At 43.0% G+C, this 27,614-nt stretch overlaps 1 protein-coding gene across 3 annotated transcripts in view; it reads right to left on the reverse strand.

Moving 5' to 3' along the window:
• Positions 1-27,614, reverse strand: part of ATP10B (ATPase phospholipid transporting 10B (putative)) — a 295,336-nt gene that overhangs the window by 108,279 nt on the left and 159,443 nt on the right. For 2 of the 3 annotated variants that reach the window (XM_064376503.1, XM_064376504.1), the window contains exons 1-2: positions 18,858-19,439; positions 1,914-2,118 (exon numbers count right to left, since the gene is read on the reverse strand). In XM_064376503.1, the coding sequence (XP_064232573.1) occupies positions 1,914-2,118; positions 18,858-19,243 (591 nt within the window). In that variant the 5' untranslated portion in view covers positions 19,244-19,439. Of the gene's footprint in view, positions 1-1,913; positions 2,119-18,857; positions 19,440-20,101; positions 20,297-22,137; positions 22,433-27,614 lie in introns of those variants that run through there. The other variant, XM_064376502.1, reaches the window with a different exon arrangement.

Raw genomic sequence — 27,614 nt, forward strand, 5'->3', positions numbered from 1 at the left:
GCAAATGTGGCGGTAATAAGCAAAGGGTGAGAAAACTTGGAGACAGGGCCCTTGCTCAGTGAACTCAGCCTGGAGATCAGTGGGCTTGCTGGTCTACAGTGGGGAGTGGTGGTTTCCATTTCCAGCGGGGGCAACTGCAGCCTCAGTAGCAGCAATGGTTCCCATTTATTGTGAATCTCTTGGGTTGCAAACTCTTTATTTTGTTCTTTACTTTCCTCATACCATTTGAATTTCACAGCAAAACCATGGGATGGCTATTATTATCCCCATGATATGCATGAGAGAACAGGCTTCTGAGGACCAGTTCAATCACACAAAAAGCGTTTTATGAGAACTGTTTATCAGGTGTTTGGAGAGAGGCAAAGCAAGGTACAATGACCCTTGCTCCTAGAACTTAAAGACTTATTTTGAGAAGTTTGAATCCAGAAAACCGAGCTCTAGCTCATGAGAATCTCTGAGGAATAAGTCATTTGCCTTCTTTCTCTCAAATCCTCTGACTCATTCAATTTCTCCCCAGCTAAAGGCTGGCAGAAGGAAGAAAAGTGATAAAATTGTACTCCTTTCCCTGGTTAAAGAAAGGGACCATATTGGAAATCAACTCCCACAAGGAGAATTTTAATTGCAAATTCAAATATCACACCCGGCTTCAGTCAGTCAACACATATTGCCTATGAAAGCATTGATATTAATAACAACTGTTCCCGGGTCTTTTACTATGTGCCTGTCTTCTTGCTAAGTAAGTCACGTACCTACCAGTTAGTCTCCAAAACTATCCTATGGAAAGGGAACTATCTTTGTCCCCATTTTCCAGATGAGGGAACCAAGGTGTTAGAGGCTAGTAACTTGCCTAAGGTGAGACAGCTGATGAGGGGTGGGACCTGGGCTTGGAACCCATCTCCGTCAGACCCCAGAGCCTGAGCTTTTACCCATCAAACAATAATGATTTTTTCACAATGTCCAAGGTACCATTTAAGGGTGAGTATTAAACAAAAGTGTCAATGCCACTGCACTTCAGTCTGAATGACAGAGAGCCAGTTTCTCTCTCTTTTTTTTTTTTTTTTTTTTTTTTTTGAGTTGGAGTCTTACTTTATTGCCCAGGCTGGAGTGCAGTGATGCGATCTTGGCTCACTACACCCTCCACCTCCTGGGTGCAAGCAATTCTACTGCCTCAGCCTCCCAAGTAGCTGGTACTACAGGTGCCTGCCACCACACCCGGCTAATTTTTTAATTTTTAGTAGAGACAGGGCTTCACCATGTTGGCCACGCTGGTCTTGAACTCCTGACCTCAAGTGATCTGCCTGCCTTAGCCTCCCAAAGTGTTGGAATTACAGGCTTGAGCCAATGCATCCAGTGAAGACCCAGTCTCTTAAAAAAAAAAAAAGTATCAATGATCTCTCCCTGCCCTCAAGGAGGCTTAAGCACTGTTGAGAAGTTCAGGAATACACAAATGGAAATGTAGTTAATAATATCTTGCTGCAGTTTAGGAGGGGTAGAAGGAGGAATAGGATTCGTGCCAGGAGAGATTCCTAGGGCTGAGCTGGGCAGAGTGAGTCGGGATTGGATGAGCACAGAAAAGGAATTGGTCCTGGGGATGATGGAACAGATATTAGATCCCTCAGTTTAGAGCAGAGAGTATAGTTTACTCAGTTGAACAGAGTGGATCTCCATTTAGAAACCCTGAGGCCTTCAGCAAGTTATTTAACTTTCCTAAGCTTCTGTTTCCTCATCTGTGAAATGCAGATCAGATCCATCTCAGAGGGCTGCTGGGAAGATTTAGTGTATCTAAAGTGCTAGGGAAAAGGAGGCATCCAGTACTTTCCCCTCTACCCACTAGGTTTAGTTCAATTTTCCAGTAGGGTAGGCTTGCTTCCTCTCTTTGACTTTACCATTGAAGATCTTAGAATGAGCCCTACCTGCTGTGAGAAGCCCTTCACGACATGTCTTTGTTTGAGGTTCGTCTCTCCATCCAAGCTGGCAGTTTCCAGATGGCATATCCCGCTGGGGTCCGAGGAGAAAAGGAGGAGTATGTCTGCTGGGACAATCTCATTGCATCGCATTTGGATGAAGTCTCCCACGCGGACATCCTTCCAGTGCTTCTGCACGTAGGTCTGCTCTTTTCTTGGGTGGGAGAAAGACAGGGGTCTGAGTCAGCTTTAAGTTTCCTCAGAAAATTAATGGGAGAACAAAGGAAGGCCCCACCGGCACCTAAATGTCCCCCAAGCCAGCCTGTCATGAGAGTGCCTTGTATTCTACCCTGCTCCTGAATGACCACCTCATGATCTCTCCAGAACAGGCAAACATAATCTACAGAATCTCATTCGTAAAGATCTGTCCTCACGAACATTTAGAATTTTTCTCGACTGCCAGTTCTTGATCAGGTCCTGTGTTCAGCCCTTGCTTCCTTGCAAGAGAAAAATGTTAAAGGAGACGGTCACTAGATTGTCATATTAATGTGGTACTACTCTTAATATCCACTATTTACCAGAATAGCCAGTTATTACCAAAGAAAACAGTGGTCCAAGGAACTGGGATGTGGGAAAGATTGTTTTTGATTATAAGGAGAGTGATAATAGGAAAGGCGAGGATATCTGCCATTGTCGAGGAAGATCCAGAGCCACACTGAAACAGAATACTCTGGGCAGTCAGGGAATTGGGAAGATGCTACCAGGGGCTTTGATGGAATGAGACTTCACAGTAACTGGAGAATTAGAGGGTCGAAGAAATCTGAGGAAATCAGAGTGAATTATTTTATGTTCTCATCCAATTTATCAAACTAAGATAATAATAGTGGAAGTAACAATGACAAATTGAGCATTTCTTACCTGCCAAGCACTCGTATTAATTAACATTTCATTTAGTTGCGTAATAACCCACAGGAGTAGATATTATTATACCAATTTCACAAATGAGGTAATTGGGGGTCAAAAAGAAATTTTTCAAAGTCTCACAAAAACAGAGCTGGAACCTGAGCCTGGGTCCAGCCCAAAGCCCAGAGTTTTTACTGCTTGGGTATCCTACCTCCCTGCAGGTGGTACCACAGCCTCAGCCTTCCCACCTCTAGCTAAGAACTCCCCACTTCTCAAAGCAAAGCATTCTATTTTTATTTTATTTTTTAATTTTTATTTTTTTGAGATGGAGTCTTGCTCTGTTGCCCAGGCTGGAGTGCACTGGCGTGATCTTGGCTCACTGCAACCTCTGCCTCCCTGGGTCAAGCCATTCTCCTTCCTCAGTCTCCTGAGTAGCTGGGATTACAGGCACCTACCACCATGTCTGGCTAATTTTTGTATTTTTAGTAAAGATGGCATTTCACCATATTGGCCAGGCCGGTCTCAAACTCCTGACCTCAGGTGATCCTCCTGCCTCGGCCTCCCAAAGTGCTGGGATTACAGGCATGAGACACCGCTCTTGTCCGTGTGCTATTTTCAAAGAGCTCTCATTTCAGAAAGTCTTCCTTCTGCCTAACTAAATATTTAAACAGTTCTGCTCTTCCAGGTAATACAGTCTATTCCATCTTCCACCATTCTTTAAATATTTTAAGGCATTCATCAGGTGTCCCATGAAGACTTTTGGGCATGCCAAGCCAAATTTAACTTTCCAGGTGCCCTCAATTATTCCTCGTGTGACACAGTTTCAAGATCTGTTCCGGAGGTGTGGGCTCATCTGTCTGCATTTGGAAATGTCCCGCTTTAAATGTGGGAGTTGAAACCAAACTAATATCCCACATGTGGCCTTTCTAACTGAGCCCAGCTGGCTTGGAGCTGGGTGCCTCTGAAGGCAGCCAGATCTGGAGAGGCAGGCTTTCCTTTGCCGGGCTTCTCCACTGATGCTGAGCCCCTCTGGCTATGTTATTGTTTGTTTCTGCTGGAATCTGAGCTGCTCTGGGCATGACAAGTCCACTCTTCCACAGAGAAAGAGTCGTAATTAGAATTGCCGTTTTCTCCTTTGACGTCACAAAAGTCCCTAAGGAGGAAGAGGGTTTTGGTGTCTTCCTCCCTTTCTGGAGGCCCTCTGGAGAACCTCAGACAAGTCTCCCTAGGATCCAATCTTCCTGGTCATAAAAGATCTCAGAAGACTTCCCCAGCCACCTGAAATAAAGGTGCTTCCATGTGGAAGGCCAGGTCTGTAAAATGAACAGCATTAGAATTGGGGAGCAACTTGGTAACTCGAAAGAACCAGAGGGTTCTGCAGAAGTGCTCCGTGGCTCTGGGAGCTCAGTGCAGCAGACGTGGTTAAATGTCAACCAAATGACTATTGAGACCACTTCTGAGGATTTTGGGGGCGATGTGTCTGTGGAATTTTAGTAATAATTTCCCCTTACATGCCAAAGCACATAACAGGTTTCCAAGCATCTTTCTCAACTGATCAGCTCATTCTGTGCTTCCACTCACTCATATCACTTTTCTTTTCCTTAAAATGTTTGTGGGTACATAGTAGGTATATATATTTACAAGGTACATGAGATACTTTCATACAGGCATGCAATGTGTAATAATTACATCATAGAAAACAGGGTATCTATTCCCTCAAGCATTTATCCTTTGTGTTAAAAACAATACAATTATATTCACTTAGGTATTTAAAAATAAATGATTGAATTATTATTGACTATCGTCACCCTGTTGTGCTATCACAGACTAGGTTTTAATCATTCTTTCTATTTTGTTTTGTGTTTTTAATGCCCGTTAACCATCCCCATCTCCCCCCAGCCCTCACTTTTATTTTCTATGAAGAATAGGGGCAGTCACCCCAGATTTGTTTCCCTGTGTCATTTTGGAAATACATTTGATTATTTAAAATTTGGTTGTTTATTTGTATACTTAGGGTGGAAACCTTCACCAAGAGTGCCATTATAACAGTCAAACACTTCATGGCCTCTCTGCTGACTCAGGGGATGATATTTTTTCTTCAAAGTAGCCCTGGGAAAACCTGTTAAATTTCCATGTATAAGGCTGCTTACAGACATTGGCATGGTCCATATTCTCTGTGAGAAAAGAATCTTATAGAGGAAAGACTGGTTTTTTTTTCTTTTCTTTTTGAGAGTGCTCTAAAAAATCCTTAAATAGTATAGCAAAATTGCCCCAAGGAACAAAGAATTTATCACTCATTCTGTCTTGTCTTCCTCTTTTTTCCCCTCCTTTGCCTACCATGTCCTACTGGATAACACCTTTGGGGAAGTGGCTTATCAGTTGATTGCAATAATCTCAGCAGTCTACCTAGTATTTGACATTGGAATCAGGGAGAACAACTTTCCTTCTGAGCAATCTCCTGATCACCAACTCTCCCAGAGCACACTGGTTTTGAAGGTTTTGGCAAATGCTAGTTGTCCAGAATCTGCATACAGAGCATATCAAAGGCAAGGCCAATGCACCTCCACCCATGAACACTCAATCTCATTCTTCCCCTTTATAATAAAGGACTGTACTGCTTATTCTAGGATGTGGGTTATAAAGGTACTGGAAGATGGAGTGCTACGGAGAGGAGCTTATGGCATATGTGTTTTTCTGAGCTGTCACTTCTGTGAGCTGGGCTGGAATACTGCCCTGCCAAGTCCTGTCATGATGTAAGTATCAAGGGAGCCACCCACAAGCAGTAAGTCAGACTAGTCTCTGTCTTCTTTACGTTTACTTGCTGGATCCCAAGGAGGTCACTGCTGTGCTGGTAATGATTGCCTGACTTTCCTTTAGACATAATCCTCTCTTCCTTAGGACAGCACGCAGTGGTGAAGGAACATTCTCAGTCACTGCTGTAGGTTTGCCTTCCCCAAGACAGAGACTGCCCAGTCCCAGGGTTGAGCTTCTCAAACACAAGCACACGTGCTTCCAGAATACCCTGGTGGGCATCTAGGAATAATAAAGCTATGGGATCAATATGACTTTGGGGGTGTTCATTTAAAAAAAAATTTAGGAGAAACATAGGTTAATGGTCTGGCTGGTATGAAATTTGAAGAATGTTATTGATAGTAACTAAGCATAGTTATGTTATGGGATCAGAGGCACATTTTGTAGGAATTTTAGGGATTAAAAAATAAGATCAGGGATATTTCCTTCTTGCACTGTGCTACTTTATGTTGGTCTCTTGATTCTCTAGAGTCCACTTTGTCTCCTCTACTGTCAGAACCATGTCTGTGGAAAAGTCAGGAATGCACAGCCCAAGGGGGTTCAGTCAGGGGAGGTGATGACTGATGCTCCTGCATGGAGCGAACCCCAGGTAAGACCAGCAGCTGGCCAGGAGCTGCCTGCAGAAGTCAATCTTTCATTAATCCGGCCTGTTTGGGACAGCTGCCCCCGTTGCCCACATCCACACGTCCTGGATTGTCCCCCTGCTAGTGAGTCCACACCTGGGAACCGACTGCTATTTTAGTTTTATGCGATGTTTGCTGTTGTTTAAAATAAGACAAATCAACGTAGCTTGGGATGAAGGCTCCATCTGGCAGATTCTGCCATGAGGAAAATTAAGTGGTGCAGTGCTAAACGGCTTTCTGAGAGGAGATAGGGCTTATTAAGAGGTAAATAAACAGCAGAGAGGTTTCTAGTCAACTTGATGCCATGGGGGAGCAGGTGAAAGGGGAAACAGAGGAGAGAGAGGATGCTGAAGGCTCAATTTCTCAAGTATCTGGATTTTATAAAAAGAGTTTCAGGCAACTAGAGTAAAGGGGATTTGTCAGAAGGATGAGTTATCTTGTGAAACTCCCCATTCCACACAGGATGATGATGAGTTGACCTGGGCTGTCCTTCAGAAAGCTCAAATGCCAGGCCCAGAATGCTTGGTGCTGTGTTGCTAACCCAGGGTGAGAGAGGAATGCCCAAGGGAATGAGATTCAAAGCACAGGAATTGAGAGAGGCTTTGAATCCTGGTTTCCCTGCTTACAACCTGTGTGACCTTGGGCAAATTACTTAACCTCTCGGAGCCTCTGTTTCTTCATCTGACAGTTGAAGGCAATACGTGCTTTTGCCTCAGAGGGCTGTTGAAAGGATTGGTGATATGACCTATGTAAGGAACTGAGCTCAGGGCCTTGTACTTAGTAAGTACTCACTAAATACAAGCTTCGTTTATGATGATGATGACAATGATTGCTACTGTCATGGTGAGAGCTCACCACCGCTCTGCAGGCCTTGGTGTTTCCTTCCTCATGCTATTTTATGCTCATGATTATGTTTTGTGGCTTTGGCTTAGGCACATAATACCCTGCGAACACAAGAAACTCTAAAACCTAAACCATTCCCCTAAGTCTAGGAAAGAGAGACCAAAGCTCAGCAGATTGAAAATTTAGGGCTCTGGAGCCTGGCTGCTGGGACAGATTCCCAGAAATAGATATCCTTAAGATCCAGACTGGAAAGGATTTGATAGATCTGCAATTCAACTTCCACTGTCAGGTGAGGAAATGGACGCAGAGAGAAGGGGAGTGATCTAACCGAGGATCACAGTGACAAAGCTCAAGCTGGGACCTTGCCCTTTCCATGGCTCCAAGGAGGAGATCCAAGAGCCCTGTGGCTGATTCAGGTATACTTGCAATGCCTGTTGTCTGGGCTGCAGTGCACTGAAGGAAAGGCAGTGAGATAGGGTGGTTAAGAGTTGGAATACTATGCAGCCATAAAAAACGATGAGTTCGTGTCCTTTGTAGGGACATGGATGAATCTGGAAACCATCATTCTCAGAAAACTGACACAAGAACAGAAAATCAAACACCACATGTTCTCCCTCATAGGTGGATTTTGAACAATGAGAACACATGGACACAGGGAGGAGAGCATCACACACTGGGGTCTGTTGGGGGGGAAAGGGGAGGGACAGTGCAGGGGTAGGGAGGTTGGGGAGGGATAACATGGAGAGAAATGCCAGATATAGGTGACGGGGGGATGGAGGCAGCAAACCACATTGCCATGTATGTACCTATGCAACAATCCTGCATGTCCTGTACATGTACCCCAGAACCTAAGGTGCAATTAAAAATATATATATATATGAAAGTCAATGATCTTGATCTGAAACCTGGAACTACCTCTTACCTGTGATGTAAACTTGAACCTGCTGCTTAACTTTCTGATCTTCAGTTTATTCTATCACATGGGACAAACCTATTCTACAGGTTGTAGTGAAAGTTAAAATGGTATCTGAAAAGTGCCTAAGAACATTGCAGCAAATGTCATTTACTGCTGCTATTACTATTGTTATAGTTATTATTAACTTGGGGCAGACAGGATCGCTCTTGTGGAGACAGTGAACTAGAGACTGTTATATTTGTGTATTTTTATTAACTGATATAAATGAGGTGTGGCCACATGTTCTCACTCATAGGCGGGTGTTGAACAAGGAGAACACATGGACACAGGGAGGGGAGCACTATACACGGGGGTCTGTTGTGGGGGAGTGGGGGGGACAGCGGGGGGGTGGGGAGTTGGGGAGGGATAGCATGGGGAGAAATGCCAGATATGGGTGAAGGGGAGGAAGGCAGCAAATCACACTGCCAAGTATGCACCTATGCAACAACCTTGCATGTTTTTCACATGTACCCCAAAACCTAAAATGCAATAAAAAAAAAAAAAGAAAAAAAAATAAATAAATGAGGTGTGGGATGTTTTGGCTGGAGGAGAAGCCTGGCAAGAGGGAGTAGGAATTGAAAAGGGAAAGATGGTAGTGAGGCTTCAGTCCCTTACCTGACCCCAGGACATGGAACAGAAGTTGAAGGAGTTACATTAAAGACAGCCTCAACCTGGGGCAGAGGGCAGTGGGTACAAATGGGTTCTCCCTACTGCACTATTCCTTGTCCCCTGCACCTGCCTGTTTGCTACAATCACAATGGGGTTGGGGAGGTGGATTAGACTTGCAGGGCTCAGGGAAGCACCAGAAAGAAACAGCTGAGGACAGAGAAGCAGGGGCGGACCAGAACTCCTGGCTGGGCTGCAAATAGTGGAGGACACATGTGATATTTACCAATCTGAGGATGCCTAGATATATCTGTGGAGGCTTGAGGATTAGGGTGGGAGGACTGAAATCTTAAGTCAGCAGATTGGAGCTGAATGGCACTGTCATTGGGACGTTTTTATTAATGGAACCTCATTCATACCCAGAGGCTAGTGCGGGCTGGAACATTTGGGTTACATTGATACAGTATAAAGTTCTTTATACCAGAGAATGTTTGAAGCCCCAGGTCTGGGGATAATCCGCCCCTGACGTCTTTGACTATGTGGTGGCAGAAAAGAAAGCAGAACTGCACAGAGAATGTCACTAAGCAGTGATGGCCATGGAGATACTGTGCTTCAGAGGACATGGAAGTCACAGGTGCCATCCAGCAAGGTCATAGCCACAAGTTGTGATTCTTCAGCCTGGGGGTATTCAGGGCATGAATTGGCCTCCAAATGATTGTCCTTTAACCTCTGCAGATCCAAGTGCTGCCTTTCTCTTTTTACTCCTGGGCACTGGACATCATGGTGCACATCTCATTGCCACACCTCCCTGTATATTACCATCCTATTTCCTAATTGTTGTGTGTATCTTCTGTTTTAAAGTATGTAAGAAGCTTGCTAAGAGCTGCGATGATTCTGGGTCTTAACATTTCTATATGTACATAGGGTCGGGTATGGTGTTTAGCACATGGTGAGTGTTCAGAAAATATTAATTGATTCCTTGTATATTTGTCTTACAGGTAGTAGAAAGGCAGGTTTTTCTAATCTTTGGCCATTTTAACATCTATCATTTTTTGTTGTTGTTATAGATACCCTAGAGGAGACTTCTAACAGTGACACGTTACATTATTAGCTTACATGTATTGACTACTTATAATGAACCTGGTATTTAACCTCCAGTTTAGCTGCCTAATAATGAAATAGCTTTCATTCTTATCATTATCCCTGTTTCATAGAGGATGAAACAGGCTCAGAAACTTATCTAACTTGCATAAGGTCACACAGGTGTGTCTACAAGGAGAGACGAGTGAGGGCAGTGGGAGCGGCATGGCTCACTCATGGCTCTGTTTTGGAGTGAGGGATGAAGCTGATTAAGCCTCAGAAGAAGGTGACATAAGCCTAGCAGAGGCTGGGTTGAGAACAGGAGCCTCACCTTTTGGAATTCTGATCTCCTTAATGGCAAAACAGAGGCCATAAATCCTCACCCATGGACTGCAAATCATTCCTGATGACAAGAGTGCAGAGCTTCAGGGACACCTGAATTCTTGTTTTATGACTCTCCCACCCAGTGAGTTTTGGGGAGGACCTAATGCATTCTCTCCTGAAATGACAAGCTGAATTGGCCCAGATGGCTTATGGCCTTCTGTGAGCACAGGGTGAGGCAGTGGGAGTAGTGTGGGCTCCTGCAAAATGGATGCTTCAGGAAGGAGCCTGGTTTTTGTTGGTGCCAAGTGCAGAGCAAAGGCCTGAGGGCTGGATCAATGGTCTGCTGGTCTGTAACTCCAGCCAGTGGCACTTTTCATAGCCAGGCTTCAAATGACACTGAATGTTTTTCTGTTGTCGCATTTTTCAGAGTCCTCCCTGAGGCCAATTTTGTTATGTGATTAGAGCTTGGCATCAAGTTCTGTGGTTAAAGATTTTTCTTTTGTCTTTCATGCAGTTCCAAACTCCAGCCAGTGGTCATTCTTTCTCATTCCCCTTGGGTTAAGCTCACGATGACCTGTGCCTATCAAGGCTATAGAACTCTCCTTAGCAATATTTAAGCTAACATTTTCTGAGTGCCACAGGATGCCAGGTGCAAAGCTAAGCATTTTACATGCAGTAACTCATTTAATACCTGCAGCAACCCCAGAATGTAGTTTTAGGGTGAAGACAGGCTTACGACTGTGTTTTAATGTTCAGAGAGCCCTGGAAAAGCTTAAATTCTGCCTAGTCAATCAGTTCATCTTCTTTTGGGGTTTTCTTGAGGGCTGTTGTTCGATAGTACCAAATTGCAGCTTTATTAACAGGTGTACAAATGTGATATTCTAATGTACAGTTATGTTAAGAAGTTGAGTTGGAGGCTGGGCGTGGTGGCTCACACCTATAATCCCAGCACTTTGGGAGGCCAAGGCCAGTGGATTACGAGGTCAAGAGATCGAGACCATCCTGGCCAACATGGTGAAACCCCAAAACCCTGTCTCTACTAAAAAAAAAATACAAAAATTAGCTGGGTGGCGCGCACCTGTAGTCCCAGCTACTCAGGAGGCTGAGGCAGGAGAATTGCTTGAACCCGGGAGGCGGAGGCTGCAGTGAGCTGAGATCGCACCACTACACTCCAGCTAGGCGCCTGGCGACAGAGCAAGACTGTCTCAAAAAAAAAAAAAAAAAAAGAAAGAAAGAAAGAGAAAGAAGTTGAGTTGGACCAAGTGGCTGAGGCTGAGGGCCAGATGAGGCCATTTGCATCCCTTCTCTGAATCTAAATCTTGGTGTGGGTATGCTCAAGTGTGCTGTGGATAGAAAGGAGAGAAAGAGGGCTAACTCCAGAGAATTCAGATTGAAAAATCCTGCCACATAGACTAGTAGGAAAAAAGAAAGTGCAAAGCATAGATTTTCCTTTTAAATAACTGTAACGCTGACCACTGGTATATGTGGCTCAGTGAATGTCCTTGGCTTTTACCAGTGAAACTATAAAACTAGCAATTCCACCCTTGTTTGTGTACAGCACACAGCAAAAAAGATGAAGGCTCAGGCTGAGGGTGGCATTGAAAAAATTAAGCTTGAGATGATTGGAAATAAAAAAAATTACTGGCCAGGTGTGGTGGCTCATGCTGTAATCCCAGCACTTTGGGAGACCGAGGAGGTGGGAGAATCACTTAATGTCAGGAGTTCGAGACCAGCCTGGTCAATATGGTGAAATCTCATCTCTACTAAAAATACAAAAATTAGCCTGGTGTGGTGGCACATGCCCGTAATCCCAGCTACTTGGGAGGCTGAGGCAGGAGAATCTCTGGAGCCCGGAAGGCAGAGGTTACAGTGAGCCAAGATTGTGCCACTGCAGTTTAGCCTGGGTGACAGAGTGAGACTCCGTTAAAAAAAAAAAAAAAGTTTCTTAGTGCTACTTATGGTGCAGGCACTGAGTTAAACAATTTATAAAGATGATCTGATTGGATCCACATGACCCTTGGTGTTAGGTGCTAGTATTGGCCCCATTTTACAGAGGCTGAAATGGAGGCTCAAGTGATCAAGTATCTACATAGGCCACACATTTGGTAAGTGGCAGCTCTGAGAAAAGCCCAGGTCCCATGTCAAAGCCCTTCATGTCAAGCATCAGTAAGGTCATTGCTGAGATTGCTTTACTCACCCTGTGGCATTGCATTCTGCAGTTTATTTCTAAGGCTTCATTATTTTCAAGCCCTCCTGCATGTCATCTGCATACCTTTTCACAAAATATGCCAGGGAGAGAGATTATGAGCACTATTTAAAGATGAGACACATGGGGCCCCAACTGCTTAAGTGGCTTCATTTAGGTCATGTAGTTAATTAGTGACATAACCAGGATCATGACTTCTGTTTTTCTCCCTTCCAGGTTTTCCTGAGGACACAGGCACAAAAGGCAACTCACAGACAAAAGAAAACAGGTTGCAGGCCAGGCTAGGCCCTCAGTGCTATGCTGTCAGAAGATGTTTATTTTTATGCTATAGCAGCCACCTGACTTACAAAAGAGAGATGCTCCAAGTCTCAGTAAAAAGTCAGATTAAAAAATATTCTATGCAGCACAAGAACTTTGTGAAAAAGTTCTATGCAGCCATAAAAAAGGATGAGTTCATGTCCTTTGCAGGGACATGGATGAAGCTGGAAACCATCATTCTCAGCAAACTGACACAAGAACAGAAAACCAAATACCGCATGTTCTCACTCATAAGTGGGTGTTGAACAAAGAGAACACGTGGACACAGGGAGGGGAACATCACACACTGGGGCCTCTTGGGGGATGGGAGGCTAGGGGAAGGATAGCAGGGGGTCAGGGCGCAGGGGAGGGACAGCATTAGGAGAAATACCTACTATAGATGACGGGTTGATGGGTGCAGCAAACCATCATGGAATGTGTATACCTATGTAACAAACCTGCACGTTCTGCACATGTACCCCAGAACTTAAAGTATAATTTTAAATAAAGAATATTAAACACACAAAAAAGTTCTAATCTGTATTATTCTTCCCTTAAGTTTCTGTCATTTCTTGGTCCTGGTCTTTCTAATGCCAGCATAAGCCACACATGCAACATTTCATTGACACAGGAACAGGCTGTGAGCTGAAACATGTTCCCTCTGCCTGGCTAAATATTGCTTCCTCCTGCAGGGCTCTCCTGAAATTTTACCTCTTCACTGGAAGCTTCCTTCGGCCTTGATGTCTCCTGCAGGCAGACGGGTCACCACATCCCCTGCACTTATTTGTTCCTTTGCAGGTAGGCTACCGAAGCACGTGGGATGTTGTAGCTGTAAGTTCCTTGTGACCCCTGGACTGAGAGCCCCTTGAGGGCACATAAGGTTTACCATGGCAATGTGCATACTAAGTCTTGGATTGATATTTGCTGAACAGATGAATAAGTGAGTGACCAGCTGCTGAAACTGTGGAGGGCTTATGTTTCATTACAACAGGGAACAAAAACCACCCTGGAGTCCCTTGGTTCCCATTCCCCACTCTGTACTGCATGTTTTCTGAATACAAATAAAAATTTACTAAGCTGGATGGAAAAATACAAATCTCTTGCTGGTATGGTTTCTAGACTCATTAAACTGAGCCCTGGGAGAAACTAAACTAATACGATTCTGAAGCTAATCTCTCCTCGAAGTCATTCCATAAATCTGATTAATGGGTCACCTTTAGACCACAAGCACGGTTGCTATATTAAAAGAAAATGCTCTAACGGGATTGTAATTCTGTTAACAAGGCTTCTGCTGTTTGCAAAAAGACATTTTCTCACAGTATAAACAAGTCTAAGCTGGATGATGCATGGATTTAGGTCATGAGCAAAATTCCAAGGGCTCTAGTATTCAGTTGCACAAAAATGAAAAAAAAAAAAAGCATCAGTTTCTCAAATGTGTAAATCTGAGATGAAATAAATAAAATGGCTAGGGCTAGGGCATGAGATGTAATCTTTTATGTTGTTTCCCAGAAAAAAAATTGTACTGTTAGATCTTGTATTCTTTGCCTGACATCTGTCATGTGTCCTTGATATGGTAAAAGGATATGTCTTTTAGCATTCATCAGTTAAGATAATAACTAACACTTATCTGTTTAACAGCTGGGGTCTTTCGTAGAGTCAATCCACTTCAGAAGTGGAAAAACTTTAGGGACATATAGTATGGAATGTCTCGAGGTATGTATACTCTTGTTAATAGAGAGAAAGCAATTTATAAAAAGTCAAGGCTCAAAAATATTTTAAAGTGACAGTGCTGAGGACATTGAGGTGGCTTCTCCAATATCTATTCCTCATTCTGTTGAAAACTATCTCATTTTTAAAAAAAATGGGTTTTATGGCTGGGCGCGGTGGCTCATGCCTGTAATCCCAGCACTTTGGGAGGCTGAGGCGGGCAGATCACGAGGTCAAGAGATCGAGACCATCCTGGCCAACTTGGTGAAACCCCATCTCCACTAAAAATACAAAAATTAGCCAGGTGTGGTGGCATGCGCCTGTGGTCCCAGCTACTCGGGAGGCTGAGGTGGAAGAATCGCTTGAGGAGGTTTCAGTGAGCTGAGATTGTGCCACTGCACTCCAGCTTGGCGACAGAGCAAGACTCCGTCTCAAAAAATAATAATAAAATAAAATTGAGTTTTACATCTTCCTGGAATGGCCCATAGGCTTTCAGGGAAGCTGACTTCATGCTGGGCTCTGTGGGTGGGGATCTTGGCTCAGGTATAACCTAGTTAGTACAGTCCCATCTCTTGCCCCTAGGGATTGGTTCAGGGGTGAGCACGTGGAGCCACTGAGATGTGAGGAGGGTCTAGGGAGTAGTAAGCTTCCTCGACCTTCCAAGATGGCTACCACAAGTGTCTTTCTTTTTTCGTACATGATCAAATGTAGATGTGAGGGCTGGAGCTGCTGCAGCCATTTCATTGCCATGAGAGAAGTCTGCCTGAGAGTTAAGATGATGCAGAGGAGGACTGAACATAAATGACTGCTGAGAGCTAGATCTAGAATGCTGATTGAACCATGCTGGTCACCCTCCCACCTCAGGACGTGTAGTGACTTAAGCCAAGGAAGTCCCTTTGTTGCTTAAACCTGTTAAAGTGGAAGTCTCTCCTACTTGCAGCAGAGAACATCTCAACTGACAGCTGGGTTAAACAAAACTGATAGGCTGCTTATTGAGGGTCATCCCAGAACCTTTATTCTATTAATGCGTAAATTTATTTGGCTATAGGTTCTGTTCTTTCTTAGTGCATCTCACAGGACAAGATCTAGTTTGACTCCTGAATTTCACAAAAGAGGAAACTGAGGTCTATATGTTTAAATGACTTTTCTAAGCTATTAATAGTTAGTCTGAGATCTGGGCCTAGACTACAGGCCTCCCAGGCCTGCATTCTTACCTCAAGGTCATACCCCCTCTCTGTCCCTTGAGGATAAATTTCAAAACACGAACCTAGGGCCAGAAGTGATGGCATGCTGGCAATTCTACCTACTTGGGAGATTGAAGCAAGAGGAGTGCTCAAGCCAAGTTCTAGACCAACCTGGGCAACGTATACCAAGACCCCTGGCCCCACCATCCATCTGAAAAAAGCACCAACAAAAAAAGAACCTCACTGTTCTTTCACAGAGACTCCAGATTTCTAGAATATTTTGAAGCAAAATTTGCAAGTTTTTGCGCTCATAAGCAGTATAGAGCTTTAGGTTCAATAAAATAGGTCTGAAGTGTTTGAAAAAATTACGTCAGTTACCAAATATTCTAAAATCAGTGAAAAATCAGGTTATTTGAAATAAAAATATTAATTTCTGGCTGTTCTAATAAAGTTGAGACAATCTGGCAACACTAGGCCTATATTTCCACAAATATATTTCTCAAAAATAATGACTAGCGGGAGCTAAGTGGTCAGCTCTGCCTCCTGGGATGAATGCATGGCCTCTCCACTTTGCCACAGTCACCACTATTCCCTATAGCATCCTAACACTGATGCTAAGTGTCATTGGTCATTTGTCAGTCCATGAGTCATGTTGCTTTTTAGAAAATATTCAGTCAATCAAATTACATATCTGGACCCCGTAGCCGATTATTTTTCTATACTTGAAAAAGTAAAAATTCCCAAACATAGATATTAAAAAATACTTCCAAAGCCCAGTAAATTTAAAGCAACACTGAGTTAATCAAAGACGAACAGGTTTCTTTGCTGTTTTTTTTCTTAGTCTTTCATGGGCTATGGGTCCATTGGAGGAGGGCCAGCATATATGATTTGGCCATGCACATACTTTTTCAGAAACTATTTCTTTGTCACTGTTATTCCATTGAATACACTTTGGGAAATACCGCCATGAAAACTCCATGTTCCTTCCTGCCAGTGAGCTGGTGGACTAATGTTTCTTTTTTCTAGATTGTTATCATCTCGCTTTTCCGACGTTCCCTGGAAGCTATTTTGAGAACAGAACAACAGCAGCCTGGCCTAGTTCCAGCCAACTCTCATCACAGGTGAGCCTGTGGTCTAATCCACACTGAGATTATTCCAAAGAACAAGGCCAAGATTCTGCGATGTTCTGGCAGAGCGAGAAGAACAGGACCAGGCTCACTGCGGCCCACGTGCATTCCTCCCTGAGGAACCAGCTTCCTGGCTCACCACTGTGTGTATTCCATGTAAAAAAAACAAGAGAGAAAGGTGGAAAACAAAAAGTGATGGTAGATTGATGCCAAAAGAAAAACAACGCTTTCTCAAAAACCGCCTCTTCAAAGAAAGGCATCACACCCAGCAGTGATTTCATCCTCTCTTTATAACTTTCCTACTCAATGGTGAGGAAAGACTAAATTTTAACTCTGATGGTCCAGTGTACTCATATAATTCAAGACAATTAGATATAGCTGAAAAAATCTACCCTTCAGATTAATTTTTCTTTCTTCTTTCTTTCTTTATTTTTTTGAGACAGAGTTTTGCTCTTGTTGCTCAGGCTGGAGTGAAATGGCACAATCTTGGCTCACTGCAACCTTCGCCCCCAGGGTTCAAGCGATTTACCTGCCTCAGCCTCCCGAGTAACTGAGATTACAAGGCACCTGCCACCGCGCCCGGCTAATTTTTGTATTTTTAGTAGAGACAGGGTTTTACCAACTTAGCCAGGTTGGTCTTGAACTCCTGACCTTGTGATCCATCCACCTTGGCCTCCCAAAGTGCTGGGATTAAAGGTGTTAGCCACCATGCTCGGTGCCTTCAGAATAATTTTTCTAAACGTGCAACGGTGTCCCTCCAAGCAGAGAGACTAGAAGCTCGTTTGCTGTTGAGGGATGAACATGGAGTTTCTTGCAGGGGTTCTTGATAATATTGCTAAATACCATCTAAAAAGTCATTGTATTAGATATTCATCTTGGAGGTTTCCCCTGGCTACAATTTTCCAAGTAGAGTTTGGCTCATAAATCCTTTCAGCAGCCTGCTCCAAGGTGGCCAGCTTTCATTCCCTTGGAGAACAGATCCCCTCCTTAGAGGTAAGCAGTTCCTAAATGGCTGGAGTACATGCCTCCAAGCAAGCGTCTTTCATTCTAACAAAGACCACAGCCAATGTGGAACATCTGCTAAACTGGGGTGGAGAGTCAGAAGAAAACCTCACCTAGGGTGCTGCTTGTGAGACTGGATGTTTTCCTTTTTCAGCAAGAAGTCAAGCTCTTACCTCCTAGAGATCTGATCATCTTAGGCTGCCAACTCCTAGCTCTGAAGGTGCTTTGTCTCTCTAGTCCCTTTGTGAGCCCAGACTCAACTCCCTTGCTTCTTTTAGGACTATATGGGTTGTCACAAAGTTGAGACACATTTTAACTGTCTTCTTCCTTGCCAAGTGAGAGCACGTCCTGTCCTGACAACCTAGTTTAGTCATTTGCTCCATGGAACCTTTGTAGAACAATGACATGTATAAAATGACATTAAATAAATGTCTAATGACATTAGATCATCCAGTCACCCTAGAGTTTAATTCTTAAGATTTCAACTCACCCTTAATAAGATTGCACCTGTGTGCTTAATAATACGAGCATTTACACAAGTTAAAACAAGGTTTCTCAGCCTCAGGACAGGTTGTGTGCAGCCTTTGCTTTCATTGAGACAACATCAGAGAGAACTCTCAAAAATAGAGTTAGTGATGAAGGAAGTGTTGGGTTTTACATTCTAAAAAGAAGGCAATTTCAGCTTGCATTTACTGAGCATTTGTTGTATGTCAGATACAGTGCTAAGCATTTTCTAAGAATTATCTCCTGCAACCCTCACATCCCCCCCAGGAATTGTTCAACTTTTGTGAACTACCAAGTGAGTTTCAGAGACGGTTATATCACTTGTCTAAGGTCATGCGGTTAGTAGGTACTGGAGGCTGTTCAACCCAGGCAGCGTGTCTCCCAGCTCTCCCAACACAATACTCCATCGCTCCCCGGAAAAACCAGTGCTGCCTCTTCTCTCCCAGTGTCCTCAACAAGCCTCAAATGTGCTCATGGCCACACTGGGTTAAGAAGAGATGTGAATCTATACAGAATTCTTCAATGTTAGACACATATGAAACAGCGAAGAAAATGCTACATAATAAAGACCTCCTAATCTTAAAAGACTGACTCGATCCTCCTTTTTTTGGGGGGGGGGTTGTAGACTGTAATCCTCACTGCAAAGAACTGAACAGCTTCCCTGAAATAAAATAATGATTTCTCCCTACTCCATCCCTTCTACAGACAGTAACTGCAGCGGTAGCAGCCATAGAAAGATCAAGATGGGCCCCAGGACTTGCCTGGCGTTGTTTTGCTTTACCTGCTGTAGATGAGGCACTCTCGGTTATTGATGACTTTATCCGATTTGTACCTCCGGAGGTCTTCCCAAGCGTCCTTGATGGCAGTGACTGCCAGGATAATGCAGATTGGTATCATGCTCACCTCAGGCTGGAAAGCATTGACCACAGGGATAAAATTCAGAATCACAATGCCCACAAAATAGAGATTGGCAAACCGGTGTAGCTGCTCAAAAATGTTTTTGGGGATGAAGGACAACACGGTGTACTTGCTGGTCTTGATTTGATTCCCACGATGATGTCTGTTGGGGTTCTCCTTGTGAGGCCACCCTTCAAAGGGCAGGTTAGACACCACCACTCGCTTCTTGTCCTCTTTTCTTTTCCAGCTTTTCCTCCCTTCCTTTTTCATCTCTGCTCAATGTTGTCTTTTTAATTCTCATAATTTAATTTTCATCTTTTACTTGCCTTCTCTGCTGAAAACTTTTCTCTCTTCTTTTAGGAGGATACCAGAAATGAAAAGCCAGGCTGCACACCCCAGGGGAGAAACATGACAAGGAAGAGGCCTGCGGTGAACAGGTGTGTATCCACCAGGCCACTTCCTTCTACTCGTTTGAGACTCCACCTGTTGGAATGTAGACGTCACCCACAGGTGTCTTCCTTTTCCACCCTGGGCAGCCAAGAACAGGTGTACCAACTCTGGGTCCTAAAACCTACCTGGTTCTAAAAGCAAGAATTTTTAACTTAAGAAACCGAGGCTTTAAAATGGCAGACATTTTCTTGGTTTGGGAGACATTGCCTGACATCCTCCAAAGACTTTCTCCTGAACTTAGTCTCCCAAGAGAATCCAGCCACCCTAGAGTTTAATTCTTAAGCTTTCAACTCACCCTTAATAATACTGCATGTGTGTGCTTAATAACATGAGTATTTACACAGGTTAAAACAAGGTTTCTCAGCATCAGCACTATTGACATTTTGACTAGATAATTAATTCTTCCATGGGGCTGTCCTGTGTATCATAGGATATTTAGCAGCACCCCTGGCTTTACCCACTAGATGTCGGTAGAACCCCCCACTTTCAGTATGCAACCAAAAATGTCTCCAGACATTACTAAATGCCCACTAGGGGTCAAAATCACCCCTACTTGAGAATCAGTGCATTAAATAATTTAAGAAAATATAATGGAAGAAAAGAGACTCATCCTTAGGCTATGCTGATGAGTTTGCATAACCCAACTGCAAGAGAGAACACAGGGATGGTTTCTCTTACCTTTCATATATTCGAATGTGGGAGCAGTTTATGGCTTTATCGAAGCGGTGTCTCTTGAAGTCCTCCATGCCATCCTTGATCATGATGACGAACAGGACAATGGCCAATGGTAATATGGTGATTTCCCTGTGGAAGACTTCCACGGAGGGCATCCAGTTCAGAATCACCAGGAACAGGAAATAGAGGTTAGCCCATCTGGAGGGGCAAGCGAAGTATGAATAAACACTATGGAGAAGAAAAATGTACTTTCTCCCCCATTTCTTCCCTACTGTTTGGCCTTTATCAACTTAAAATTCTCTTTCAGGCCGGGCGCGGTGGCTCAAGCCTGTAATCCCAGCACTTTGGGAGGCCGAGGCGGGTGGATCACGAGGTCAAGAGATCGAGACCATCCTGGTCAACATGGTGAAACCCCGTCTCTACTAATACAAAAAATTAGCTGGGCACGGTGGCGCGTGCCTGTAATCCCAGCTACTCAGGAGGCTGAGGCAGGAGAATTGCCTGAACCCAGGAGGCGGAGATTGCGGTGAGCCGAGATCGCGCCATTGCACTCCAGCCTGGGTATCAAGAGCGAAACTCCGTCTCAAAAAAAAAAAAAAAAAAAAAAAAAAAATTCTCTTTCAGTATCACCTCAAACATTATGGTAATGGCTTTCAAGCCAAACCCAATTTTTTAAATTAATTAATTAATTAATTAATTATTTCCATAAGTTATTGGGGAACAGGTGGTGTTTGGTTACATGAGTAAGTTCTTTAGTAGTGACTTGTGAGATTTTGGTGCACCCATCACCCAAGGGGTTACACTGCACCCAATTTATAGTCTTTTATCCCTCTACCCCTTCCCACCCTTTCCCCGAGTCCCCAAAGTCCATTTTGTCATTCTTATGGATGAGATTGGAGACGATTATTCTCAGAAATGGAAAACCATCTAGATTTAAATTCTGTTCCTGTTATTTACTAGTTGTGTGATTTTTTGAGCTTATTTCCTCTTGCACAAAATAGTATTATTGACTTTACAGGGCTCCCATAAAAATTACATGGTATATATAATATTTGCGTGATACACAGTAGAAGGCTCCGAAGCAAAGCAGTTGCTCAGTAAACAGTCACTTACAATAATAATTGCAATACTGAGGATATGTAAGCACATATTTTATAATGATCTCATACATTATCTCAAAAGAGTTGCTGATGTTTTTAAGTTTTCCACGTGCATCTTGCTCTCTCTTGCCATAGTGCCTTTGCAGGAACATTCTGATGACTTCTCTCTGTCCCTCTTCACTGAGGTAATGCTGTCTCTCTTTCAGGCTATACTTCAATTCCCTGACTTCCTTAACTAGGCAAGATTTCCTTATTATTCACTATAATAGCACCACATACTTCTTCTTAGAAGTATCTATTCTAGTTACAACTTTATATCAATTTATACAATTAAAAAACTAATGTCTGTCTCTTTTACTAGACAATATATTTAATAAGGACACTATCTCTCTGCCTTTCTATTTTTCTTATGTATCTCTAGCTCCCAACTCATGGCTTGAGACAGAGTAGAGCCCTGACAAATATTGGCTGAATGAAAGAATGAATGACAAAAACTTCTTAAGATAAATGCATTTGGATATTAAAGGAAAGGTGGCCCCCAGAGGGGAGCATCTCTGAGTTTATCTAAGTGGCAAATACTTGATTACAATAAGTATTGTTGGCTGGGTGTGGCTCACACCTGTAATCCCAGCACTTTGGGAGGCTGAGGCAGGCAGATCGCTAGAACCCAGGAGTTAGAGACCAGCCTGGGCAATGTGGCAAAACCTCATATCTATATAAAAGTACAAACATTGGCCAGGTATGGTGGCACACACCTGTGGTCCCAGCTACTTGGGAGGCTGAGGTGGGAGGCTTATTTGAGCCAAGGAGTTCGAGGTTGCAGTGAGCTGAGATTGCACCACTGCATTCCAGCCTGGGCAACAAAATGAGACTCTCTCTCTCTCTCTCTCTCTCTCTAAAAAAAAAGGGGGGGTATTGTTCAGACAAGTGGATCTGTACCTATGAAATTGTTCAAAGAGGTTCCGGGGCAGGAAGGTGAAGAGGGTGTATTTGGTTGTGCAGGTTCTGTTGCCGGGGTATCTCCTGGAGACCTCTTCCCAATCTTGATGGAATATGCTGTTGTTGGGGAACACGACCCGCTGCTGTGTCAAGTTGTAGCTCTGTCTCCCCTTCTCTGGAGAGAGCAGCGGTGTGGTTTCTGATGGACAATGGGAGATGCCATCTCTGACTCTCCACTGCCACCGATGCCAGGATGAGTCCACTGAGAGGGCCATTTCCAGCGGCAGGCTAAGGTCTGAAAACAGACACAGGAGGAACTATGTTTAGGAGAAGCATGCAGCATGTTTCCCTGTTCACTGGTCGACCATCCATGCAGGGAAGACACTGAAAATATTCTCAACCCACACTTTGACCTACTTCTTTGTAACTGAAGGTCACTAAATCCTGACCATTTGCATCCCTGTTGTTCCTAAAAATAGGATTTCTTACATTAGAGTCATAAGGATTTTGTTTAAGATCGAGTTTCTGATGTTAGAATCCCTGTGTTCTAGGGTGAGACATACTAAACAAATAATCAGATAAATAACATGCTCCTAATACTGCGATATGTGCCATGGCAGCATTGAGGTGGGTGGGACGTGCTATTGGCCTAGTTGGGGCTGTCAGGGACGGCTACAGTATGGCTTGCTGGGCTATGACCCTGCAGGTCGGAAGTCTAGCTCTGGTTCAGTCCTAGTGTGGAGCTGTTTCTTCACCTTCAGCTGATCTCCAGCTTCCTCACTGTGAAATGAGGAGCACTCTTCTTACTATGCTTTTCCCACAAGATTTCTGAGAGGAACAAATTGGATGGTACAGAAAAATACATTGGGACATGTCTTAAAGCAAAGGAAAATGTATCTATTCGTTTTCTTTGCCTCTAACATTTTCTGATACTGATGACATTTTGCAGAAAATCACCTGTGGCCAGAACCTCAAAGAAGAGTGATAAGTGGAGTAGAGGGGACGGATTCTTTCCTAGGAAATTTGACCATGAGGTGATTGGGCTGTGCTACTGTCCAGCCAACTGGCTTTTCTTAATCTAGATGGCTGTGGGTGGGGGGGATAGGGGATCCCGTCCCTTCTGTCCACTCCATTTGGTGGTTTCTGAAACTAATTACTTGGTCAAGCAGATGATCTGCCCAGGTAGCCAAGAAATGCTGCTTTACGTGGGAGTTTCCAGTTTCTGAGCTCTTTTGAATAAAGCCTATAAGCAAACTCAAGGTTCTTTTTGGCCAAATTTTGCTTAAAGATCCAGAAGGATATTATTCAAACATAGATTTTATAAAGTTAGAAGTTGTATATAATTGTCCTTCTCATGTAGTAGGCTCATAGGATAATTTTCTTTTGATTAAGTGGATGAGTGAATGTCAAGTACTATTAATCTTACAGTGAATAACCTAGCCTGTCATGGTAGATTGGATCACTTAGGAAAAAAAGTTTTATTTCTAGTTTAAATGGTAATATTTTTCTTTCCTGATGCCCATATGATCTGACCCTCATCATAATTCTCCTCATAGCTTTCATCAATCCAACTGATTTTCAATCCACAGACCCCAAGGCTGCAGGAAGCTCTTCAGAGACTTACTAAGCCCTTGCAGCAAGCATGGAAAGGTAAATACAATTAGGGATTCCTATCATAATGTCCAAAAGCAATATTATGACATTTAGCAAGCTGGAAATAATACTGTATATCTTCTTTTTTATTATAAAAAATGTACCTTCATGGATTTCTTTTTTACTGCAAAGGAAAAGGAAATGAGAAGATAATTCATGAATAGTGTTGAAGATGCAAATGGGAAATCTTGCCTTGGTTAATGCCATCCATATCAGATTTCTCTCACTATTAGGTGGTAAGATCTTTTTAAATTAAGAGATTGGATTGATGTGGGAAATGTTATTTTAGGTGGAGTATGATTAAAAGGCCATTTATCATAAGAATAGTCTTTATGTTTTTTTTAACCATGCAAAATGAACTTCCTTAAAAATAAAGCAGTTATAACTCGAATGCCAAATTAGTGAATGAAAGTTTGATGAGGAAATAAATATTTCTAAAGTTTCAGAGTATCCTCCCCCAATGTTATTCATTATGATAATAAAAAGAATCACTTTTTAGTGGAGAAATGTGGCAGACACCACCTTATAACAGAGATCAAAGCAAGTATTGAAGCTGTCCTCACAGGGCTAACAAGAATTCTGAACAGAAATAGAGTTATAACTAAGCATTAATCAGGCTGTATTTTCACCTACTTCCTTGTAACTGAAAGTCACTAGATCCTGACCATTTGTGTCCCCATTGCTCCTGAAGATAGGATTTCTGACATTAGAGTCATGAGAATTTTGTTTAAGATTGAGTTTCTGATGTTAGAATCATAAGGTTTTTGTTTAAGAATTGCTTAAGATGTTTTTCAGATCCTAAAGTCCAGTGAAACAGCTGATGCCAACCAGTTTGAAGACCCCACATAGGAAAAGAATCAGCATGAGGACAGTTTCTTCCTCTGTCTGTCCTATGATTTCACTCTGCACTCTTTGACCAATCAACAATCTTCAGTCTTCAGCCTGTTCTAAAACTCTTATAAACTTTAGTCTCAAACTCCTCATGGAGATGGATTGGAGGTTTCCGCCCATCTCCTCATTCAGCAGCCCTCAAATTAAACCTCTTTCTCCAGCAACTTGATGTCTTGGCGTATTGACTTGCTGCACATATTGGGTGGTGGACATATTATGGTTACAGTATCACCAATATTGGGATAAACTGACATCTCTTGCCTTCTGATATGATGTACTGAGAAGAACACAAGTTACTCTCATGGTAGAAACATTAAAAAACCTCAAATTGGGGAGCTATTCTAGAAAATAATTGGCCTGTGTTTTTCAAGTGTAAATGGTCAAGAAAGAGACAAAAGAACTGTTTATGATAAAATAAACTAAAAATAAAAACTAAATGTAATGCATAATCCTGGATTGAATCCTATACTAGAGGGAGATAAAATAGTATAAAGAGCATTATTGGACAATGGGCAAAATTTGAATATTAACTACAGTTAGGTAATAGCATTTTAACAATCTCAAGTTTCCTGATTTTGATAATTATATGGTGGTATACATAAAAACATCCTTGTTTTTAGGAAATGCACCCCAAAGTATTTAAAGGGCAAGATGTCTCCATGGGTCAGAAAAAATGTGTATGTTTGTGTATATGTGTACATATATATGTATGTGTACGTACATATGTGCACACACACACGCAGTGGCAGAGTCAGGGAAGGCCTTCTGGGAAAAGGAACATTTATTTAAAGCTACCTGAAGAAATGTAGCTAGGTAGAGAAGTTGGGGAAGAATGCTGCAGGTAGAAGAACGAGTTCCAGAAATGGGAAGAAGTTCATGGGGTGTTGTATAGAGCAGTGGTCTTCACCCTTTTTGGCACTAAGGACCGGTTTCATGGAAGGCAACTTTTCCACGGACAGTGGTTGGGGATGGTTCTGGGATGATACTGTTTGTGCTCAGAAAATCAGGCATTCCTTAGATTCTCATAAGGAGGGCATGACCTAGATCCCTTGCATGCGAAATTCACAATAGGGTTGCATTTCTTTGAGAATCTAATGTCTCCACTGATCTGACAGCAGGCAGAGCTCACCTGCCACTCACCTCCTGCTGTGTGGCCTGGTTCATAACAGGCCATGGAACGCCATGGGCCCATGGCCCAGGGACTGGGGACTCCTACTGTAGAGTACATGGAAAGGGAGACAAAGAGTGGCAGGAGTTGAGGCTGGAGAGGCAGCCCAGGGTCAGATGGCCTGTTGAGTCTGTTATGTTGAGGGCAAGAGTCTGAGGAGTGCCAGGGAAGTGACACATTGTCAGTGCAGATTCCAAGCGTTATTTTGGCTAAAGCACATAAGCCTGGGCTGGAGAAACTGAGACTGAGGGTGGAGGCAGCTCTTTGACCCACCGTCCCTCTCCCCTCCAAATAAAGTATTTCTTCCTGAGAACGGAACAGGAAACAAAGAGGGGTTGTATAATCCCATGAGCTGAGGTGTGGTTTATTGCTGCCTGCAGAAAGTTTAGGGTGGGGCACACCCAAAGAACTCCCTAAGTTCCTTTTAGCTGTAAAGGCTTTCTCTTATTCTAGATTTTTGAAATGGCACCTTCACTAAAAATAACTTGAGGATTACCTAATTTTGCTAATTTATACGCAGATCACCTTGGGCTTGAAGTGAGAATCCTCTCAAGCACCAGCCTTATTCATTTCTGGGCACGATGTCCTCTAGGTGATAGGAGGACAATCCTATATGGAGGACCTTTAGACTAACAAGCTGGGCTAACTTCAGTTTTCTGAGGAATTCTGTTTCTCTCTCCCAAGCTTTCTCCACCCCGCCTGGCTCACATTTCCAATGGATTCCAGTTCCTTTCTGTTTCATTTTAGTGAACTCAAATAAACCCCATCTCTAGCAAGTTCCATTTTCATTGTTAGGGGATAAATCAACTAGTCATTCATTGAATCAACAAATACTTATTGAATCCTTGTTTATATACCAGGTGAGTAAAACCTACACACATATTCCTCTCCACCTGAGCTTACATTAGGTGGCTGAGCTATTTTAAATCTACACTCCTAGAAATAAATATTTATTCACCATCCAGGAAAAATGCCACTGTCAAAAGACAAAATCATAACAGGTTTAGCTTAAAGATCTTAATTAACTTTATTTGTGGTTCTAGAATTGGGCAGAACTTCACTTCATAAAATATGATCAGCGTTCCAATGAGCCGGGCAGAGGAGATTGGCTTTATAGAAAGGGCTGAAGAAAGCAGAAACACAAAACAAAAGCGAATTGGTTATTTTAAAATTAGTTTCCTTGTAAGGCAGGAACAAGAAATAGAACAATAGAAAAATAACTGACTGGTTAACATCAGGTTCCTTTTTTGTACGGTTAAAGGCAGGGGCAACTTGCTTTTCGTGCCAATTGAAACTGACCTATTTGGGAAATTCTCTCTCTCTCTCGATTTCTCTGAAGGTTGATAACAAATTTAGTTTTAGTTTAGTGAAAGTGACTCCATTTTAATTTTTAGTCTAGTTTTTTGGGGCCTAGCTTTGTCCAAAACGATGGCCTCCTATAATTTTTATTTAATACCACAAAAGAGAGCAGGGTGCAGTGAGAGCACATTACAGAGGGATGGGACCTTGTCTCGCAAGAGGTGGGGCTTGAACTGAGATCAGGGGTTGGGTGAGAGGTGGCTGGATGGTGTACTACTGTGTGTATATATGTAAGAGTGTGTTTGAGAGTGTGTGTGTATGTGTGTGTGTGTGTGTGTGTGCATGCTGTGTTTCTGTAAGTAAGCATCCTAGGAAGACAAAGCCATATTTACAAGTCTTTTGTGGCTACAGCAAACATGTTGACTTCAAGAATGGAGAAAAGACCTCAAGTAGGCTAGAAAGCAGA

Source organism: Aotus nancymaae, unplaced genomic scaffold (genome assembly GCF_030222135.1).
Source record: "Aotus nancymaae isolate 86718 unplaced genomic scaffold, 86718_ANA_hifiasm-v0.15.2.pri h1tg000015l_0, whole genome shotgun sequence".
Classification (NCBI taxonomy): domain Eukaryota; kingdom Metazoa; phylum Chordata; class Mammalia; order Primates; family Aotidae; genus Aotus; species Aotus nancymaae.